The sequence below is a fragment of the Saccopteryx bilineata genome, chromosome 10 (assembly GCF_036850765.1).
Source record: "Saccopteryx bilineata isolate mSacBil1 chromosome 10, mSacBil1_pri_phased_curated, whole genome shotgun sequence".
In the NCBI taxonomy this organism is placed as follows: domain Eukaryota; kingdom Metazoa; phylum Chordata; class Mammalia; order Chiroptera; family Emballonuridae; genus Saccopteryx; species Saccopteryx bilineata.
The window spans coordinates 56,497,735-56,515,716 of NC_089499.1; the positions used below are offsets into that span (position 1 = coordinate 56,497,735).

General features: G+C 53.9%; 1 protein-coding gene across 1 annotated transcript in view; it reads left to right on the forward strand.

The window, feature by feature from the left end:
- Positions 1-17,982, forward strand: part of DNAH1 (dynein axonemal heavy chain 1) — an 84,039-nt gene that overhangs the window by 29,487 nt on the left and 36,570 nt on the right. The window contains exons 9-25 of the mRNA XM_066245835.1: positions 2,786-2,943; positions 4,146-4,357; positions 5,002-5,300; positions 7,058-7,208; positions 7,934-8,127; positions 8,210-8,435; positions 8,962-9,081; positions 9,541-9,623; positions 11,381-11,522; positions 11,988-12,143; positions 12,543-12,741; positions 12,821-13,074; positions 13,634-13,846; positions 15,372-15,536; positions 16,013-16,134; positions 16,295-16,400; positions 16,973-17,152. Of these exons, the coding sequence (XP_066101932.1) occupies positions 2,786-2,943; positions 4,146-4,357; positions 5,002-5,300; positions 7,058-7,208; positions 7,934-8,127; positions 8,210-8,435; positions 8,962-9,081; positions 9,541-9,623; positions 11,381-11,522; positions 11,988-12,143; positions 12,543-12,741; positions 12,821-13,074; positions 13,634-13,846; positions 15,372-15,536; positions 16,013-16,134; positions 16,295-16,400; positions 16,973-17,152 (2,980 nt within the window). The remainder of the gene's footprint in view (positions 1-2,785; positions 2,944-4,145; positions 4,358-5,001; positions 5,301-7,057; positions 7,209-7,933; positions 8,128-8,209; positions 8,436-8,961; positions 9,082-9,540; positions 9,624-11,380; positions 11,523-11,987; positions 12,144-12,542; positions 12,742-12,820; positions 13,075-13,633; positions 13,847-15,371; positions 15,537-16,012; positions 16,135-16,294; positions 16,401-16,972; positions 17,153-17,982) is intronic.

Consider the following 17,982-nt stretch of genomic DNA (forward strand, 5'->3'; position numbering starts at 1 on the left):
TTCTTACAGTACCTTTATATAAATGTAAATGTAATTTACTTGCACCTATTTATTTCATGGATTTGGGATGGTTTACAAGACTCCTAGTTCAAGGGTGCCCTCTTCTGTTATTGCAACAATAACAGTTATAGTATTTTTCTTTTCTTTTTTTTCTTTTTTTTTATGGATGGGTGTGTGTGTGTGTGTGTGTGTGTGTGTGTGTGTGTGTTGGGAAGAAGAATTGTGTCTAAGTGTTTTGGTCTCTTTTATCTTTTAGGAATCCAGTTTTCACTTTTACTTCTTTTCTAGTCATCTTCTAATCTCCAAACAACTCCTCTTTCCTGTTACCTTCCCTCTCATAAGTCATACCTTGAACACATCCACATCAGTTTCTTGCTTGTAGTAAGTGCTCTGATTTGCCTGGACTCTCGTTCAGAGTTTCTCAGGTGGGATGGACATGCTCTTTCTGGCAGGACTTTAGATCAGTCTTTTTTTCCCTTTTTTATTTATTTTTTATTTTTACAGAGACAGAGAGAGAGAGTCAGAGAGAGGGATAGACAGGGACAGACAGACAGGAACAGAGAGATGAGAAGCATCAATCATTAGTTTTTCATTGCGCATTGCAACACCTTAGTTGTTCATTGATTGCTTTCTCATATGTGCCTTGACCGCGGGTCTTCAGCAGACCGAGTAACCCCTTGTTTGAGCCAGCAACCTTGGGCCCAAGCTGGTGAGGCTGGTGAGCTTTTTGCTCAAACCAGATGAGCCCATGCTCAAGCAGGCGACCTCAGGGTCTCAAACCTGGGTCCTCGGCATCCCAGTCTGACGCTCTATCCACTGCACCACCGCCTGGGCAGGCTGGATTAGTCTTAAGGTGACCACTACTCCCTCTTTGCATAGTTAATTTTTGTCTTCCCTTGTTCTCCATGAAGACTTGCAGCAGGAGTAGGAGCACTAGCTCACGGGGAGTTGATGTTTATTTTTCTTCGTAAAGATAATGTGAAGTTTGAGCATTCTCTATTCTAGTTATGCTAAAGGTGTTGTTTGTTCTTGTGTTTCTTTTTTTCTTTGTGTTACTTATTTATTCCTTTATTTTTTGAGAGTGTGCTGGGAGAGTAGAACTGATATAGCCACTGTTACCCTGGTTGCTCAGAATCCCAATTTCTTGAGTTTTAGGTGATTTACAATATTTCCGGTATACATACAATGTTGCTGGGCTCAGACTGGCTTAGACATCAGGAAAATATGCATAGTATGTCCTGTAACAAATCTGATGCAGGACAACCCCTGGCTTGGTGCGTTGGGGGGCTAAGTCATCAGGAGAGTTTGGCGCCTTGGGGGTGGGGGCTCGGTTCGTCGTAGGGGGGCTCGGCTCGGTATGGAGGGGGGCTCAGTGCGTCCAGGGAGCTTGGTACCTTGGGGCTCGGTGCGTCTCCAGTGAATGCTGTCTTCGTCTTCAGGCAGAATAGCAGCAGCAGTTTCAGAAGCACAGGTCCAGGGTTCATTAAGTCCTGCGTTGGTCAGATTCCCTAGAAGAAAAGTATGATTTGGGGACTTTTGTATAAGTGATTTATTTATTGATGAAGTCCTCTCAGGGAAATTCTGTAAGGGAGAGAAGGAGACAGGATATGTTAGAAGAAACAACTAGGCAAAGATGTGGATTTAGAAGTGTAGCCTCTGATCGCATGGGAAATCTGGAGCATGAATTTATCCTGAAGGAGACAGGACAAAAGGGCTTGATTTTATGTGTTTGCATCAGTTATTGATCATTGGAGGAAGCAGCTCTTGAGCTGAGCCTGCTGGGCTGCGAAGTGGAGAAGCATGGAAAAGAGCTATAGGCCATGGACTGGGTGATGTCCCTGGACATGAGAAGGGCTCCTGAATGCCATGGGAGACCTCCAGCAGAGCTTCCACTGCTTGTCACATAAGGCCCTGAGCTATGAATATGCTTTCATTCATTTCTTTATGTGTGCACTCAACACATGTGTACTGAGAACCCTTAGAATACTAGTCCTTGTTCAAGCTCTGGAGAAATGACCAGAGCTGAATACAGCCCCAAGTACACACTGTCCCTCACCCTGTGCTCACTGACCAGAGGGGAGTAGGCGTGTCAAGACAGGGAAAGCACTTTGGGAGCATAAATGGGGCCTGCCCTCATCCAGAGAGGGTAGATATGTCCAGGACAGAAACCCCACGAGAGGAGCTAGGCTGGTCAGGAGAGTTGGGCTAGGTTGATGAGGCGTGGCTGCCAGAAGGAACAGTGTATACAGAGGCTCTGAGGCGTATGAGAGCTCAGTGTCTCCAGGAACTCAGAGGGGCTGCCTGCAGCCGAACTGGGTGGGAACAGGGAAAATGTCCTAAGAAGAAAGGGGGACAAAGCCAGACAGAAGGGCTATTGGGTTCCAGGAAGAGGTTTGGCCTTACCCTAGGATCCTGGGGACCCAGAGATGGATTTTAAGCAAGAGAAGGATGTGATCAGATTTGGGTTTTGTGGGGAGTGGATTGTAATGGGTAGGGGTGGGAGTGAGGGAGCCAGGCAAGGAGGGTGGCCTGTACTAGGTGACATTGAGAAGTGAAGCAAAATAGGCAGACTCAGGGACTGACGGAGGGTGGCGGTGGCATGGAAGAGGCAGCTGAAGAGGGTAATGAAGGTCAGTGGCCCAGGGTCCAGGTGGGAGGTGTGTCCATGCCAGAGGAAGCCCCAAACTCATGACCTTAGGCCATACGAGAGCAGAGCCTGGGCCCCAGTGTGAGGGTAACAGGGTATGGGGCCCCTGACTCCCCTCTGTCCTGTCCCCGTGGACAGGGTTCTGGAGCACCTCGGCAGTCTCTCCAGAGAAGTGAACCTAGACTACGAGCGCAGCATGAACAAGATCAACTTTGACCAAATTGTCTCCTCCAAGCCCGACACGTTCTCCTACGTGACCCTGCCTACAAAGGAAGAGGAGGAGGTGCCCAAACAAGGTGAGGGTATGGGGCAAAGATGGTCCTAGAGCCACTTACATGGCCAGAGCCCCTACAACCCCTCTTTCTAGGATCTTCTATAAACCCAACACTCACCTACATCTATCCTGTCCCCAGCATTGATTCCCCTCCTTTTCCTAACTCCCTGGAGAGCTGGGGATGCTGTTGGGGTGGTGGATGAAGGCTTTTTTTAAAAGTAGTAGTCTGGCCTGACCAGGTGCTGGCGCAGTGGATAGAGCGTAGGACTGGGATGTGGAAGGACCCAGGTTCGAGACCCCAAGGTCGCCAGCTTGAGCGTGGGCTCATCTGGCTTGAGCAAAGAGCTCACCAGCTTGGACCCAAGGTCGCTGGCTCCAGCAGGGGGTTACTCGGTCTGCTGAAGGCCCACGGTCAAGGCACATGTGAGAAAGCAATCAATGAACAACTAAGAAGTCGCAACGCGCAACGAGAAACTGATGATTGATGCTTCTCATCTCTCTCCGTTCCTGTCTGTCTGTCCCTGTCTATCTCTGCCTCTGTAAAAAAAAAAAAAAAAAAAAAAAAAGTAGTAATCTGAGTAGTGCAGAAGTAGCAAGGTAAATGCGTAGTAGGAAAATAGTTGTTCAGAAGTGGATGAAGAGGGCTCTTGTCTGACCTAGGGACACACGGCCTTTTCCTTCTTCAATAGCAAGAGTAGGTTTGCATTGCTGCAGCCCCTCTGGACAGGTGGCAGACCGAGTCACAGAGTAGGTGCCAGTTCCTCCCAACCCCTCCTTGCTTTGAGCTCCCTGGTTCCTGCTGACTTCTCTTCCTGGACCCAGCTTCTGTGTGCACAGAGTACTCAGGAATCTGCATCGGGCTTGGACAGTGGACATTCTAAGGGTCCTGGTACCCACATCTTCCCTCTTATTACACCAGGGCAGGCCTCAGATGGGCACCAGAGGTTGTATGCAGAGTGGGAAGGAGTGGATTGGGAGAGAGTTTGCAATTTTCAACCACTTCGTGGGTCTGTGACCCAGAGGGAGGAAAATCACCTATTGATCCCAGAGCAGGCACCTTGCTTCAGGGCCTTGGGGCACTCTGACAGGCTGTGGAAAAAGAGGGGTTCTGGGGCATGTGTGTCTCTTCTGGGGAGGAGGCAGGAGCATGTCCCTCTAGATTCGTCCTGACTCCTGGTGTGTCCCAGGCCCATATGACACCTGCCATTGGTTCAACACCCACAGGGCTGGTGAGTGTCCCCAAGTACCCATTCCGGGAGCAGAAGGAGGCCTTCACCTTCATGTCCCTGCTCACACGGTCAGAGGTCATCACAGCCCTCAGCAAGGTGCGGGCTGAGTGCAACAAAGTCACCGCCGTGTCCCTGTTCCACTCGAACCTCTCCAAGTACTGCCGCCTGGAAGAGTTCGAACAAATCCAGTCACAGACCTTCTCCCAGGTGCGTGGGCACCCAGGGCACAGAGTGGCGGCATGCAGGCGAGGGCTTTGGAGCTGATAAGCACAGACCAGGGTCTCCTGGAAAGCCCGGGGTTGATCCGTCAGCAGTGAGGCTCTCCTTACTATAAGGATTTGGCTCTTCTCAGACCTGTAGGAGGCTGGGGTGGGTACTACGGGGGTGGCTCACTTTGGAGAGAAAAGGAGAACCAGTCACTTTCCATCCCAACCCTGGGGGCCTCTGAAGCAAAAGCGGGAACCCTATGCACCCCTATATCTACCTGAGGATTGGGTACAAGGGAGAAGGGGTTCACTCCCATGGGAGACAGTTGCCAATGGCCTAGGAGAAAAGCTCCCTTTCTCTCTGTATCTCTGTTTCATTCCTTGTATCTCTGTCTCTCCCTTGGCTGAAAGGATGCCCTGCTTTTTTCCCCTCCCTCCTTCCCTCAAAGAACCTCTAGTTACCAGGTCACAGGAGGGTGTTGGTTGGCAGGAATTGTCAGTAAGTTGGGGTTGGAGGAGATCCCTCTGCGGTCATCTGAGTCCTGAGGCTGCTCCAGCACCCTGGTTCCTAGAGTTCCCGAGCATGGCAACCGTGGGCAGCAGTTCCCTGGGGTGGCTGCGTGATGCCCTCTGTGGCCACTCCAGGTGCAGATGTTCCTCAAGGACACCTGGATCAGCACGCTCAAAGTGGCCGTGCGCAGCAGCCTGCGGGATATGAGCAAGGGCTGGTACAACCTCTACGAGACCAACTGGGAGGTGTACCTCATGTCCAAGCTGCGCAAGCTGATGGAGCTGGTCAAGTACATGCTGCAGGACACACTGCGCTTCCTGGTGCAGGACTCGCTGGCTAGCTTCTCACAGTTCATCAGTGACGCCTGTTGCAGTGTGCTCGACTGCCCTGATGACATGGTCTGGGGCGAAGACCTCATAAACAGCCCCTACAGGTGACGTCCTGCTGGCTGAGGCACTTGTTGACACTGGAATTATTCCTTGCCAGGTCCCAGTGGCTAGGGTGCTGCAGGGTAGAGGGACGAGGACAGCCAGGGTCAGGGTGCCCATTACTGATAGATGCTGGATATCAGGGAGGGCCTGGCCCCCACCCTGGTGGCTGGAGATTGTCCCACCAGCCCTGGCTTCATTCCCACCCTGACCTTCATTCTCTCAGTCAGTCACTGAGATACTCAGCCGATAAGTAGTCTTTCAGACATGAACCAGGCAGGGTGTTATGGGAACGGGGTGGGGGGCAGACAGCAAGAAATAAACACATGCCTGACCAGGCGGTGGCGCAGTGGATAGAGCGTTGGACTGGGATGTGGAAGGACCCACGTTCGAGACCCCGAGGTCGCTCAGCTTGAGCGCGGGCTCATCTGGTTTGAGCAAAAGTTCACCAGCTTGGACCCAAGGTCGCTGGCTCCAGCAAGGGGTTACTCGGTCTGCTGAAGGCTCATGGTCAAGGCACATATGAGAAAGCAATCAATGAACAACTAAGAAGTCGCAACGCGCAACAAAAAACTAATGATTGATGTTTCTCATCTGTCTCCATTCCTGTCTGTCTGTCCCTGTCTATCCCTCTGACTCTCTCTGTCTCTGTAAAAAAAAAAAAAAAAAAAAAAAAGAAAGAAATAAACACACAGTCATTGCCAATCTTGGCAGGGGCTGTGACAGTCCTGGGGGGGGAGGGGCTTTTGTCAGGGGCTCAGGTAGGAGGTAACATCTGAACCAGGACTTAAGACTGAGAGGAAACGAGCTGTGAGGAGATACTGGGTGGGTGGAGGGGCCGGCAGTGCAGAAGCACGAAGGGGAGGAAGGATTGGGTAGTCTAGGAAGGAAAGGCCAACAGCTATGGGTGGAGTGGGGGTGTGGGTACAGGGAAAGCTGGTCAGGTGACATAGATGAGATGACAGGGACCAGGCCTAATTACACAGTGCCTCCTGAGGTCATGGTCAGGGCTGGATTTATTCTAAGTGTGGTCAGCAGCTATCCGAGGAGAGAAATGATCTGATTTACGTTACAGAAATGATGCTCTTTGTGGGGACAGGTGAGACAGGCATCACACCTGGGCTTTTGCCATTGTTGACAAGGAGTAGCAGGGCTGGGACTTGGTGGGAGAGGTGTGGGACCGTGCATGGGCACAGTACATGGGGCCTGGTCACAGGAGGATGTATAAGGGGAAGAGACCAGGCTGACTCTGGGGCCCACCCCTAAGAGCAAGCCCTGCGGGGAGCTGGCAGGATTTGGGGGACACAGGATGTTTGAGATGCCATTGGAGGTCCGTGTGGGTCGGTGGGTGGTTGGCAATCCCGAGTGCAGCGTGGAGACCCAGCTAGGATACAGGTTTGAGGGCTGTTGTCATGTAGTGAGGATCTGAAGCCAAGGATAGTGGGATCCCAGGGAGAGTGGAGAGCTGCAAGTGCCCAGAGTGTGGCAAACTTGTGCTGATGATCTCAAGACCACGTAAGGGGCCCTTCCTCTCCCCGGTACCCATGGAACTCTGGGCAAGTGGCAGGAGCAGCAGAGCCTGTTTAGCTGGTCTGGATCTTTCTCTCTGGTATCTTGGAGGTTTCTGGGAGGAGGGAAGAGGCAAGTCTTGTGCATGGAAAGCTCAAGTGCCACTGTGGTGGCCAAAGGGCAAAGGGCTGGGCCTGCTGCACACAGACCTCTCAGGACTCTGCTCGTGGTCAGCCCTGCCATTACCCCACAGGCCCCGGAAGAACCCCCTGTTCATTGTGGACCTGGTGCTGGACAGCTCAGGGGTGCACTACAGCACACCGCTAGAGCAATTCGAGACATCTCTGCTCAACCTCTTCGACAAGGGCATCCTGGCCACCCACGCAGTGCCACAGCTGGAGAAGGTACAGCTCAAGGCCCAGGACACTGCTGCCTGGCTGCTCGTGGCTACCCTAGCCCCAGCACGCTGCCCCAAGAATTAGGACAGTTCGGCTCTCCCGTGTGCCTCCCACATAGCTGCGGTGTGCTCAGCCTTTAATTTTTGAGTAGCTCATTTCATCCTTACCATAAGCTGAATTGGGAGCCATCAACATCCATATTTTGTCAAGAGGCTTAGAGTTTAGCTTAAGGTCACATAGCTGCTAAGTGTCAGACCCATGATGCCAACTGTGTTCACTCATCTAAAGCTGCCACAGCCACGTCTGACTCAGATCCCACCCAGCTCCTGACCTCTCTCTCCAGCTAAGATGTAGGCACAGACCAACCTTTACACTCTAGTCAAAAGTCCCCATTTCATTACCAGAGCAGCGCAGAGCCCAAGCCATTGGTCCAGCAGCCTCTGTAACTCCAGTCCCCTCTTGTTTTCCTTGCTGGTCAGCCAGAGCCATCTGTAGCCTGGTTGTCCCATCTGTTTCTTTCCTCGGCGATGGGCTGAGTCAGGCACAGACAGGAAGACGCTGCCCCTTGGACCCCAGGGGGCTCCTAGCCTTGTATTGGTCCACAGTCCCAACCCTGCCCTCACCCCCTCCATGCTCTCTGCGCTTGGCCAAACAGTCTTTGGATCACATTTCCAACCTCTCCGCCCAACTGCCTGTGGCTCACCCAGTCCTGTGCCTCCCCCACTCCACAGCTGGTGATGGAGGACATCTTCATCAGCGGAAACCCCCTGCTAGAGTCCGTGGGGCTTCACGAGCCCCTGGTGGAGGAGCTGAGGGCCACCATCGCCAACGCTGTGCACAAGGCCATGGTCCCATTGCAGGCCTACGCCAAGGAGTACAGAAAGTACCTGGAGCTGAATAACAATGACATCTCCACATTCCTCAGGTGCGTCTGTGCGTTTGAGTGTGTCTATGTGACCCTCACCCTCTCACCAGCCTCTGCTCCTCATGTGCTCCACCGTCTGCAGGGCCTACCAGGAGCATTGCCCATCAGCTGAGGAGGTGCGGGAGGTAGTGCTCACCCACTTGCGGGAGAAGGAGACCCTGGATAGCTCGCTTCCCAGTAGCATCACCATCGGGCCCTTCTACATCAACACCGACAATGTCAAACAGAGCCTGTCCAAGAAGCGCAAGGCCCTGGCTACTTCCATGCTGGACATCCTGGCCAAGAACCTGCACAAGGAGGTGGACAGCGTAAGTGCCCACCACCCAGCCCCATGACCACCGCAACACGTACGTGGTCACGTACGTGGTGAACCCCCACGAGCAAGATGCCCCGGTGGAAGGATCTGGAAGTCATTCTGCCTTAACCCTGCCTGTCTGCATGGAGCTATCCCATATGGGCGGGGGGTCGAGAAAGCGGGTACTTCTACCTCCTCCTCTAGACTTGTGGAGACCTGGGCACCCCTCATTAAGGACACCCTGAGAAAGATCATTTCACAGAGCTGAGGGTGTGCAAGTGCAGGCCTCAGAAGTCCTGTGTGCGTGTATGTGCGTGCGCATGCGTGCGCATGCGTGCACAGGAAATGGGAAGAAGTATGCTGGGTGATGCCTTTGCCCCACCCCAAGGCCTCAGCTCCCCAGTGGGCTGGCTGCAGGATGTGGTGGCGTGGGAGCAATTACCTGTCTGGAGACACTAGGGACCAAGAAGGAGGAGCAAGCCTCAGGGAAGGGCAGGGAGAGGCACTCAGCATCCCTAGTGCCCTCCTCCCACCACCAGGTCTGTGAAGAGTTTCGCAGCATCAGCCGCAAGATCTACGAGAAGCCCAACAGCATAGAAGAGCTCGCTGAGCTCCGCGAGTGGATGAAGGGCATACCTGAAAAGCTGGTGGGGTTGGAGGTAAAATGCATGCATGGGAGCCAGGGAGCAGGGGTGGTGTCCAGGATCCTGGTGGGGCTAGAGATCAGGTGCGCACACCGGGCATTGGCAGACTGGGAGTCATAGAGCCGTTGTTCAGGTCTGAAGGCAGGGGCTGGAAGATCAGGGACCAGGAGGCCAGAGGTGAGGTAGATACAGAGGACAGGTGGGGCTCAGGGCAGCTGTGAGGCTTGGTGCATGGAGGGTCAGAGCTATGCTGTTTGGGAGGTCGGGAGGGCAGAAGATACGGGTCAAGGGCTGACGATTGGAGGTGTGGTGGCCTTCGCCTTTAGAGCTCTGAACCCAATGCTGGCCTTGCACCCTGTGCCTCCTCCCCACCCCGGGCCTCACTTATCTGGAAAAGGACAGCCTCTCCCGAGTTCCCAAGCACTTTGGGGAGCCCAGGCACACCTACATTCCCATCACCACCTGTTTCTGCAGGAGCGGATTGTGAAGGTCGTGGATGACTACCAGATCATGGATGAATTCCTTTACAACCTCAGCACAGATGACTTTAATGACAAGTAAGTGGGAGCTTGATCCCCACTCTGGGTGGGTGGTGCACAGCAGGAGGTGGGGCGGAGGTGCCAAGCTGCAGCAGCTCTCAACTATCCCTGAGGCCACGCCGTGCAGTCACACCAGAAATGCCTGCCCAGATGCCAGAAGCCAGAAGCCATGGCTCCACATGGTTCAGGACCAGGGACAGGTAGCCCGTGAGGCAGAAGGAAATCATTTGAGCCTGTGGGCCTGGGGAATCTCCTGTCCCCAGCCCTGTCTCCTTCTCTCTCCCATCATCAGCCAGGCCCCTTGTTTGTGGTTGGAGCCCGTTGAGCTCCTTGGGAAAAGAAGGCGAAACCTAGTCCTTAGAGAGGAGCATTTATTCTCACTCAGTTTGTTAGAAATGGCCTCAGTTTGGAGCTGCCTTATCCTGCCTCCAGGACCTCAGGGGACAGGAGAGATTGGCACTCTCTTGAGAGCCCTGCCAAGGAGCTTCTGGACACCCATTTTATTTTATTTTTTAAATTTTTATTTATTTATTTTATTTATTTATTTTTTTAATTTTTATTTATTTATTTAATTTTTTACAGAGACAGAGAGTGAGTCAGAGAGAGGGATAGACAGGGACAGACAGACAGGAATGGAGGGAGATGAGAAGCATCAATCATTAGTTTTTCATTGCGCGTTGCAACACCTTAGTTGTTCATTGATTGCTTTCTCATATGTGCCTTGGTTGGGAGGCTACAGCAGACCGAGTGACCCCTTGCTTGAGCCAGCGACCTTGGGTCCAAGCTGGTGAACTTTGCTCAAACCAGATGAGTCTGCACTCAAGCTGGCAACCTCGGGGTCTCGAACCTGGGTCCTTCCGCATCCCAGTCCGACGCTCTATCCACTGCGCCACCTCCTGGTCAGGCATATTTTATTTTTTTACAGAGACAGAGAGTGAGTCAGAGAGAGGGATAGACAGGGACAGACAGACAGGAATGGAGAGAGATGAGAAACATCAATCATTAGTTTTTCATTGCGCGTTGCCACACCTTAGTTGTTCATTGATTGCTTTCTCATATGTGCCTTGACCGCAGGCCTTCAGCAGACCGAGTAACCCCTTGCTTGAGCCAGTGACCTTGGGTTCAAGCTGGTGGGCTTTTGCTCAAACCAGATGAGCCTGCGCTCAAGCTGGCGACCTCGGGGTCTCGAACCTGGGTCCTCTGCATCCCAGTTCGACGCTCTATCCACTGCGCCACTGCCTGGTCAGGCTAGACACCCATTTTATAGGGCATCCTGGTGCTCAGGCTGGGCCTCTCCCAGGGTCGACATCTCTAGGCCAGCTGCAGGCAGAATCCCTGAATCCTACAGGGCCTCATCTCAGCCAGGCAAAGAGAGTTGGTCTGATATGAAGGAAGCTGGCCTGGTGACCCTGGTTAGTCACCAAGGAAAGGCAGACTGGAAGCTGTCCCTTTACCTCAACATCAGTCCTCTAATGTCCAACACTCCCTGCCACTGCCACCACTGTTTGACTGCACTGGGCACATTGGATCTGCATCACTCTGGATGCTGACCACAGCTCCCAGATCACAGTCTCAGGCAGGGACTGTCTCCCCTGCCAGGCAGACCCACACCCCAATAAGTGGCTGTCTGTCAGCTCACTTCTACTTCCCAGGTGGTTGACCCTGGCTGGGTTCAGCTGCCTTCTGGATCCCGTTCTCCCCTTCACCCTGCGTGGCCGGCCTACCCCATGATTTCAGCTGTGACTTCCCCCAACCCCCACCCCTGCTTCATCTAGATGGGCTGCCAACAACTGGCCTTCTAAGATCCTCGGGCAGATAGAGATGGTGCGGCAGCAGCACATCGAAGATGAGGAGAAGTTCCACAAAATCCAGGTTATGGATCAGAACAACTTCCAGGAGAAGCTGGAAGGGCTGCAGGTAGGGCTTGGCTGAGGCTCTGCTAGGACTGGCTACACACACACACACACACACACACACACACACACACACCCCTCCAGGGCCGGGACTTCATGTATTCAAGAATTTCTATGTCGATGTTTGATAGAAAAATTGGTAGATGAGTGAACAAATGTCTCAAAGAATGAACTGAAAACCAGAGCTAGCTCCAGAAGAATTCAGAGTAGCAGAGTCCCAGCTCTTCTGTTGTGTTTCATGCCCCAGTGCGCAGGGGGCACAGCATTCAGGGCACTGGGTCTTTCTCTGATTTTGCTCACCATGGGGCAGTCGGTTGCCTGCGATGGGCCAGGAACCTGCTCATTCCCACAGAAGAATGTGCCCTCAGAACTGGGAGATGCTGATGTCCAGGGACCTTGGTCTCCCTGGGTGCATGTGGGCATGCGTGGGACTGCAGAGGCCTCTGACTCCTTGCTCCTTGGCCCACAGCTGGTGGTAGCTGGCTTCTCCACCCACGTGGAGATCACACGAGCACACGAGATCGCCAATGAGGTGCGGCGGGTCAAGAAGCAGCTGAAGGACTGCCAGCAGCTGGCCGTGCTCTACAACAACCGTGAACGCATCTTCGGCTTGCCGGTCACTAACGTAGGCCTCCTGCGGCACCCCCTCCCCTACCCCGAGGATTTGAGGAAGAGCCCATGGCAGTTGTGGCCATATCAGAACCCAGAGGCCAGGTGGCAGGGCCCTGGTATTTGGGAGACAGGGCCAATCAGGCTGCAGAGAGAAGATAATCCACCCCTTGGGGCAAGGAGACTGGCTGGAACCAGGCAAGAAGCCTGAGGGTCAGTGCAGGCCTTGCTCAGCCATTCAGAGCCTAAAGCCTGCAGGGGGTGGGAAGAAGGGAGGCCAGGACCAAGTCCACAGGGACAGGATCAGGGACAGCAATCAGGATGAAGGAGGGAGAGAGGACCTGGCCCAAGAAGCAGCAGCGTGGCAAGAGACTCGGGAGCACCCCGAGGCGCCACAGCTCTTCTGCCCCTACAGTACGACAAGCTCTCCAGGATGGGGAAGGAGTTCCAGCCCTACCTGGACCTCTGGACCACAGCTTCCGACTGGCTGCGCTGGTCTGAGAGCTGGATGAACGACCCCCTGTCAGCCATTGACGCTGAGCAGCTGGAGAAGAATGTCATTGATTCCTTTAAGACCATGCACAAGTGTGTGAAGCAGTTCAAGGACATCCCAGGTAGGTGGCCAAGCCAGTTCGTCCCCTGCTCCGCTGCCTGTGCTGGCTGCTGCTCACACCTGCCTGCTCTGCCCGGCAGCCTGCCAGGACGTGGCCTTGGACATCCGGGCCCGCATTGAAGAGTTCAAGCCATACATCCCGCTGATCCAGGGGCTGCGAAACCCTGGCATGAGGAACCGGCACTGGGAGGTGCTGTCCAGTGAGATCAACATAAATGTCAGGCCTAAGGCCAACCTGACCTTCGCCCGCTGCCTTGAGATGAACCTACAGGACCACATCGAGAACATCAGCAAGGTGGCTGAGGTGGCCGGCAAGGAGTACGCCATTGAGCAGGTGGGCAGCCGGCAGGCTCACCCTGCCGTGCCTGGGCCCTGCCCGAGGCGTAGGAGGGTGGCAGTACTGCGCCCCATCCTGGGGGTCCTTTACCAGGCACGGGAGTTAGGGTGCATTTTGCTAAGTGAGTTAATGTATGTGAAGAGGTTAGCAGTGTCTACCATCTCAGTTATTACTCAGTTACTCCACTCAAGTTACTTAGCCTCATTTAACAGATAAGTAAATCAAAAGTTGGAGAAGTTCAGCAAGTGGCTAGGGTGACTTAGCCAGTAAGGGCTATAACTGGGACCGGAGCTCCTAACTGACGCCTTAGCTGTCTCCCCATCTGTGTATACATGCTTGTTGTACACATGCAGCACATGTGTGAGAGCCATTTGGCCTTGAATTCAGATGAGGTCCTATGGAGGATTTGTTGACCAGACAGGTAGAGAGTATTTGCCAGAGGGGCCCAAGCGAAGGCCATGGCCGGGTAGATCCTGCTCTTCTTTGCCCAGTGCTGGTCAGCAGAGTGTGGGCCAGGCCCTTCTCAGGACTCAGCCTGACTTGCACCCCATCCCAGGCACTGGACAAGATGGAGAAGGAGTGGTCCAACATCCTGTTCAACGTGCTGCCCTACAAGGAGACAGAGACCTACATCCTCAAGAGCCCAGACGAGGCCTCACAGCTGCTTGATGATCACATTGTCATGACCCAGAGTATGTCCTTCTCACCCTACAAGAAGCCGTTTGAGCAACGCATCAACTCCTGGGAGAACAAGTTGAAGCTAACCCAGGTGGGCCGTCCATGGCCTTCCTTTATTCCGCCCCCATCCCCACAGCCCATAAGTGGCTCTTTATGGATTCTGGGTGGGGCTCAAAGTGGTGGAGAGCCTTGGCCAGGTTTGCACAGCTCCTGGCTCTCTGACAGGACCCTCATTCAGGGGAGGGTGACAGAATTGGGATTTCTATCTCTGAGGTTCAGCTGCTGGAGAAGGCAATTCAGGACGTGGGGCTGGGCCACTGTTTGGTCAGGAGCTGTCCCTGGGGAGGGACATGAGAGCTGCCAGCGGGCCTCTGAGGACTGCCTGGGCTCGGGGCAACTAGGACCTCCAATCTTGGACCTTTCCGGGCCGGACACCACAAGGCCCTGATGTTCCTAGTGCCCTCTCCTGCTCTGCGCAGAGCCGCCCATTCCTGGCTCATTTGGAGCTGGCTTGGGGTGAGGTCTCCAGAGCACTAGAGGCTGTCCCTCTTCAGACCTTTTAAGGCCAGAGGCTGGGGCTGTCCCCAGAGCCCTCGAAGACTGTCTTAGTGTCAAACCTACCTGTATAATTCAGATAGCCCCTTCCCTGGGGCCTCCTGGAAGCTATTCGGAAACCTGCAGTGAAGGCCAGAACCCAAGTGAGGAGGGCTTATCTGTGTGCTCCTCGGACTACCCAGAGACCCTGGAGCTGGCCAGCATTGGCCCTGGGGCTCTTGCCTTTGTTCATACTGTCCCTTTCCCTGAGCTCCATCCCTACCTTCTATCTCCAAAGCTCAGCATCAGGCAGTCCTCACTGACTCCCCCACACCTGCCTGCAAGGTGTTCCCATCATAGACCTTGGTCAGTGCCTCTTACAGAGCCCGTGGTGATTCAGAGGCAGAACTGGCCACTTAGTGGACTGTGCTCTGCTCGAGGGCAGGGACCACATCCTGTTCCCATGTGTTTCTCCTGGTGCCCACATGGGTCGGGCACAGAGCTGGCCATGGCACGCATCTCAAGAGGAAGGGATTAATGAGTAAATGAATGGACAAATGAATGAATTTGGATTGATAAGAAAAGTGATAATTCCTGAAAAGGGAATTTGGAGGCAGCATTCAGAGAAAAGTAACCTGTTTTTAAAGACATCTCACTCTTGGACTGATGTTTCAGAGTATTTTAGAGATCTCAGGCTCAAGTCAATACACCTCAGAAAATTCTGGAGTCACAGACCCCAAATATCTGGCAGGCAAGAAGGCTGGTTTGGTCTTCCATGTACTGAGGCTTTTTCCTGTTGTTTCAGGGTTTGCTGAGTTAGCTGTGGTTCCCTTCGAGGGATGAGAGGCTTCCTGGCTCTGTTGGAGGCTTGGCCATCCTGTGGGGGACTTGGGGTTTCTCTGGAGGGCATCCATGCAGCCTCTTTGATCCTTAGAGTACGAGGCTGACAGACCCATCTAGAAATTTCCCCACCGACACTGGCTCTGATGCCCATTGCTCTGCCCAGTCTGGTGTGATAAAATGTCTATCACACCAAGACTCCCTATTGGACCCTGGGCTCTGACAGTCCATGCCTTGCCCAGGAAGTGCTGGAGGAGTGGCTGAATTGCCAGCGGTCCTGGCTCTACCTGGAGCCCATCTTCAGCTCTGAGGACATCAACCGGCAGCTGCCTGTGGAGAGCAAGCGCTACCAGACAATGGAACGGATCTGGAGGAAGATGATGAAGAACGCTTATGAGAACCGGGAGGTGAGCTCACATGGGGATGGGATGGGGAAGCTGGGACCACCAAGGGCTCCAGTCACATTGTTGGCAGCTTCCTGGTCTCATCACTCCCTGAACAAGAAAGATTAGAGAACAAGCTCAGGGCTTTGGGCTTGCCCTGTGTTCCCAAGTGAGCTCTCTGGTCATAAGTGATACTCCTCAGAAGCACAGCACAGGATTTCTTTGAGGACATTTACAGTCCACAATAGTATTTTAAAAGTCCTGCAGCAAATCAAATCTCTCGGCTTTGTTTAACCCTACTTTTTTTGACCATGGACTTTTTTCTGTGGGACTGACAGGGTGATGGATGCAACCCCTAGCTCAGGGCTATTCTCCTGCCCCTGTTCCTTCCCAGGCCCCACTGAGGGTCTCTGGCCCATGTGGGTGTTCTTTGAGCCCACCTTGCTGCCTCCCAGCTGGACCATGCTCACTTCCAGCTTCTTTCTGGCCTGGCCATGCAGGTGATCAATGTGTGCTCTGACCAGAGGCTGCTGGACAGCCTGCGGGATTGCAACAAGCTGCTAGACATGGTACAAAAGGGCCTCAGCGAGTACTTGGAGACCAAGAGGAGCACCTTCCCCAGGTGGGCACCGCCTGGCCCATGCCCACTCTTGTCAGTGCCTGCCCACGGCTGGTGCATTGAGAACCCCACCCAGGCCAAGGTGCAGGGTTGTCAGTGGCACTAGGGCAGCTGGGCCCCATGGAGTGCCTTACCCACTGCCTTACCCCTGTTCCCTGGCCAGATTCTACTTCCTGTCCGACGATGAACTACTTGAGATCTTGTCCCAGACAAAGGACCCCACTGCTGTGCAGCCCCACCTGCGCAAGTGCTTCGAGAACATTGCTTCGGTGGGTGATCGGGCTGGGGCTGGGGCCAGGAGCATGGGACTCCTTCCCCAAGGAAGTCCTTTAGCAGGAACTAGCCCCAAGTCCTTTTAGCAGGAACTGAGGTGGCAAGTGAGATTCCTGGCCCTCGGAGATGCGCCTGGGGCCTGTGGGAGGAAGGTCAGCTGCAAAACCGCCAGCTCAGGACGGGGGTGGCGGCTGGCTTTGAACTCACCCAGGCATTCCCTGTTCCCACAATATACTGAGGTGCTGGCTGGGTCAAGCAACCCATGAAACCAGAGGCTCCTGGCTCTCCTTATCCTCATTCTTGCCTACAAGAGAGGCTGCACAGGCCTGTGCAGGAGGGGGACTCGCAGGCAGGTTATCCTCCTTCCCCAAGTGGGCTGCCTGGGCCACAGCTCGGGACACGGCAGACCCATCTTGCCTGAACACACAGTCAGGGAAGGCCCAGCCCAGACAGATGTTCAGGTGGAGCCCCCGAGGCGAGCTGTCTTCTGAAGGTGAAGGGCTCAGGCAGGTCCGCCCTGGGGCTATGGTGGGTGGTGTCATTCCCATTCTTGCCTGCCTGCCCACAGCTGCTGTTCCAGGAGGACCTGGAGATCACACACATGTACTCAGCAGAGGGTGAGGAGGTTCAGTTATCCTTTTCCATCTACCCGTCCAGCAACGTGGAGGACTGGCTGCGCGAGGTGGAACGCAGCATGAAGACCAGCGTGCGGGACATCATCGAGAGGGCCATCAAGGCCTACCCCGCAGTGAGTCACGCTTCCCACCCAAACACAGCCTCCCAGCTCAGCTGTCCTTCCGTTTGCTCCTTCCTCAGTGCTCTCAACTCCACCATGACTAGCTGGGCTGCCTGCCTGCCTCATCCTCAAGCTATAGCCTTGACTACTGCTACTCTCGGTCAGCCAGGGGATTTCCGGGGACAGGGATTCTTGAGGCCCGCTCAGGGAGGAATCTAAAAGTATGCTCCAGAAAATGAGACTAGCTTCTAATAACAATCAGTCACTGTTATGTTTCAAGCATTCACTGTGTGCCAGGCCTGGGCTGGGGCTTCACCCACATTACCTCTTCCAGCCCCACAGTCAACAGTGGGGCTGTGGGCTAGCCCTTATCCTACAAAGTTAGTTCAGAGATATTTTCTGCCCAAAGGTATGTAATTCACAGGTAACAGAACCAGGGTTTGAATCCAGGGCTGTATCTCCCTGATTCTGTGTTCCCAACCTTCTGCTTCAAGATTTCTGCTGAGGAAGCGATGACTCTGCCCACCCCTGAGAGGCCCAGAGCTTAATGACTTCTCTGCTTTTGAGGTGGAATTAGCAATTTAAGCCCAGAGTTCAAAAGGCCAAAGCACAGCCTAACCAGGTGGTGATGCAGTAGATAGAGCATCGGACTGGGATGCAGAGGGCCCAGGTTCAAAACTTTGAGGTCGCCAGCTTGAGCGCAGGCTCATCTGGTTTGAGCAAGGCTCACCAGCTTGAGCCCAAGGTCACTGGCTTTAGCAAGGGGTCACTCATTCTGCTGTGCCCCAGTCAAGGCACATATGAGGAAGCAATCAATAAGCAACTAAGGTGCCGCAACAACA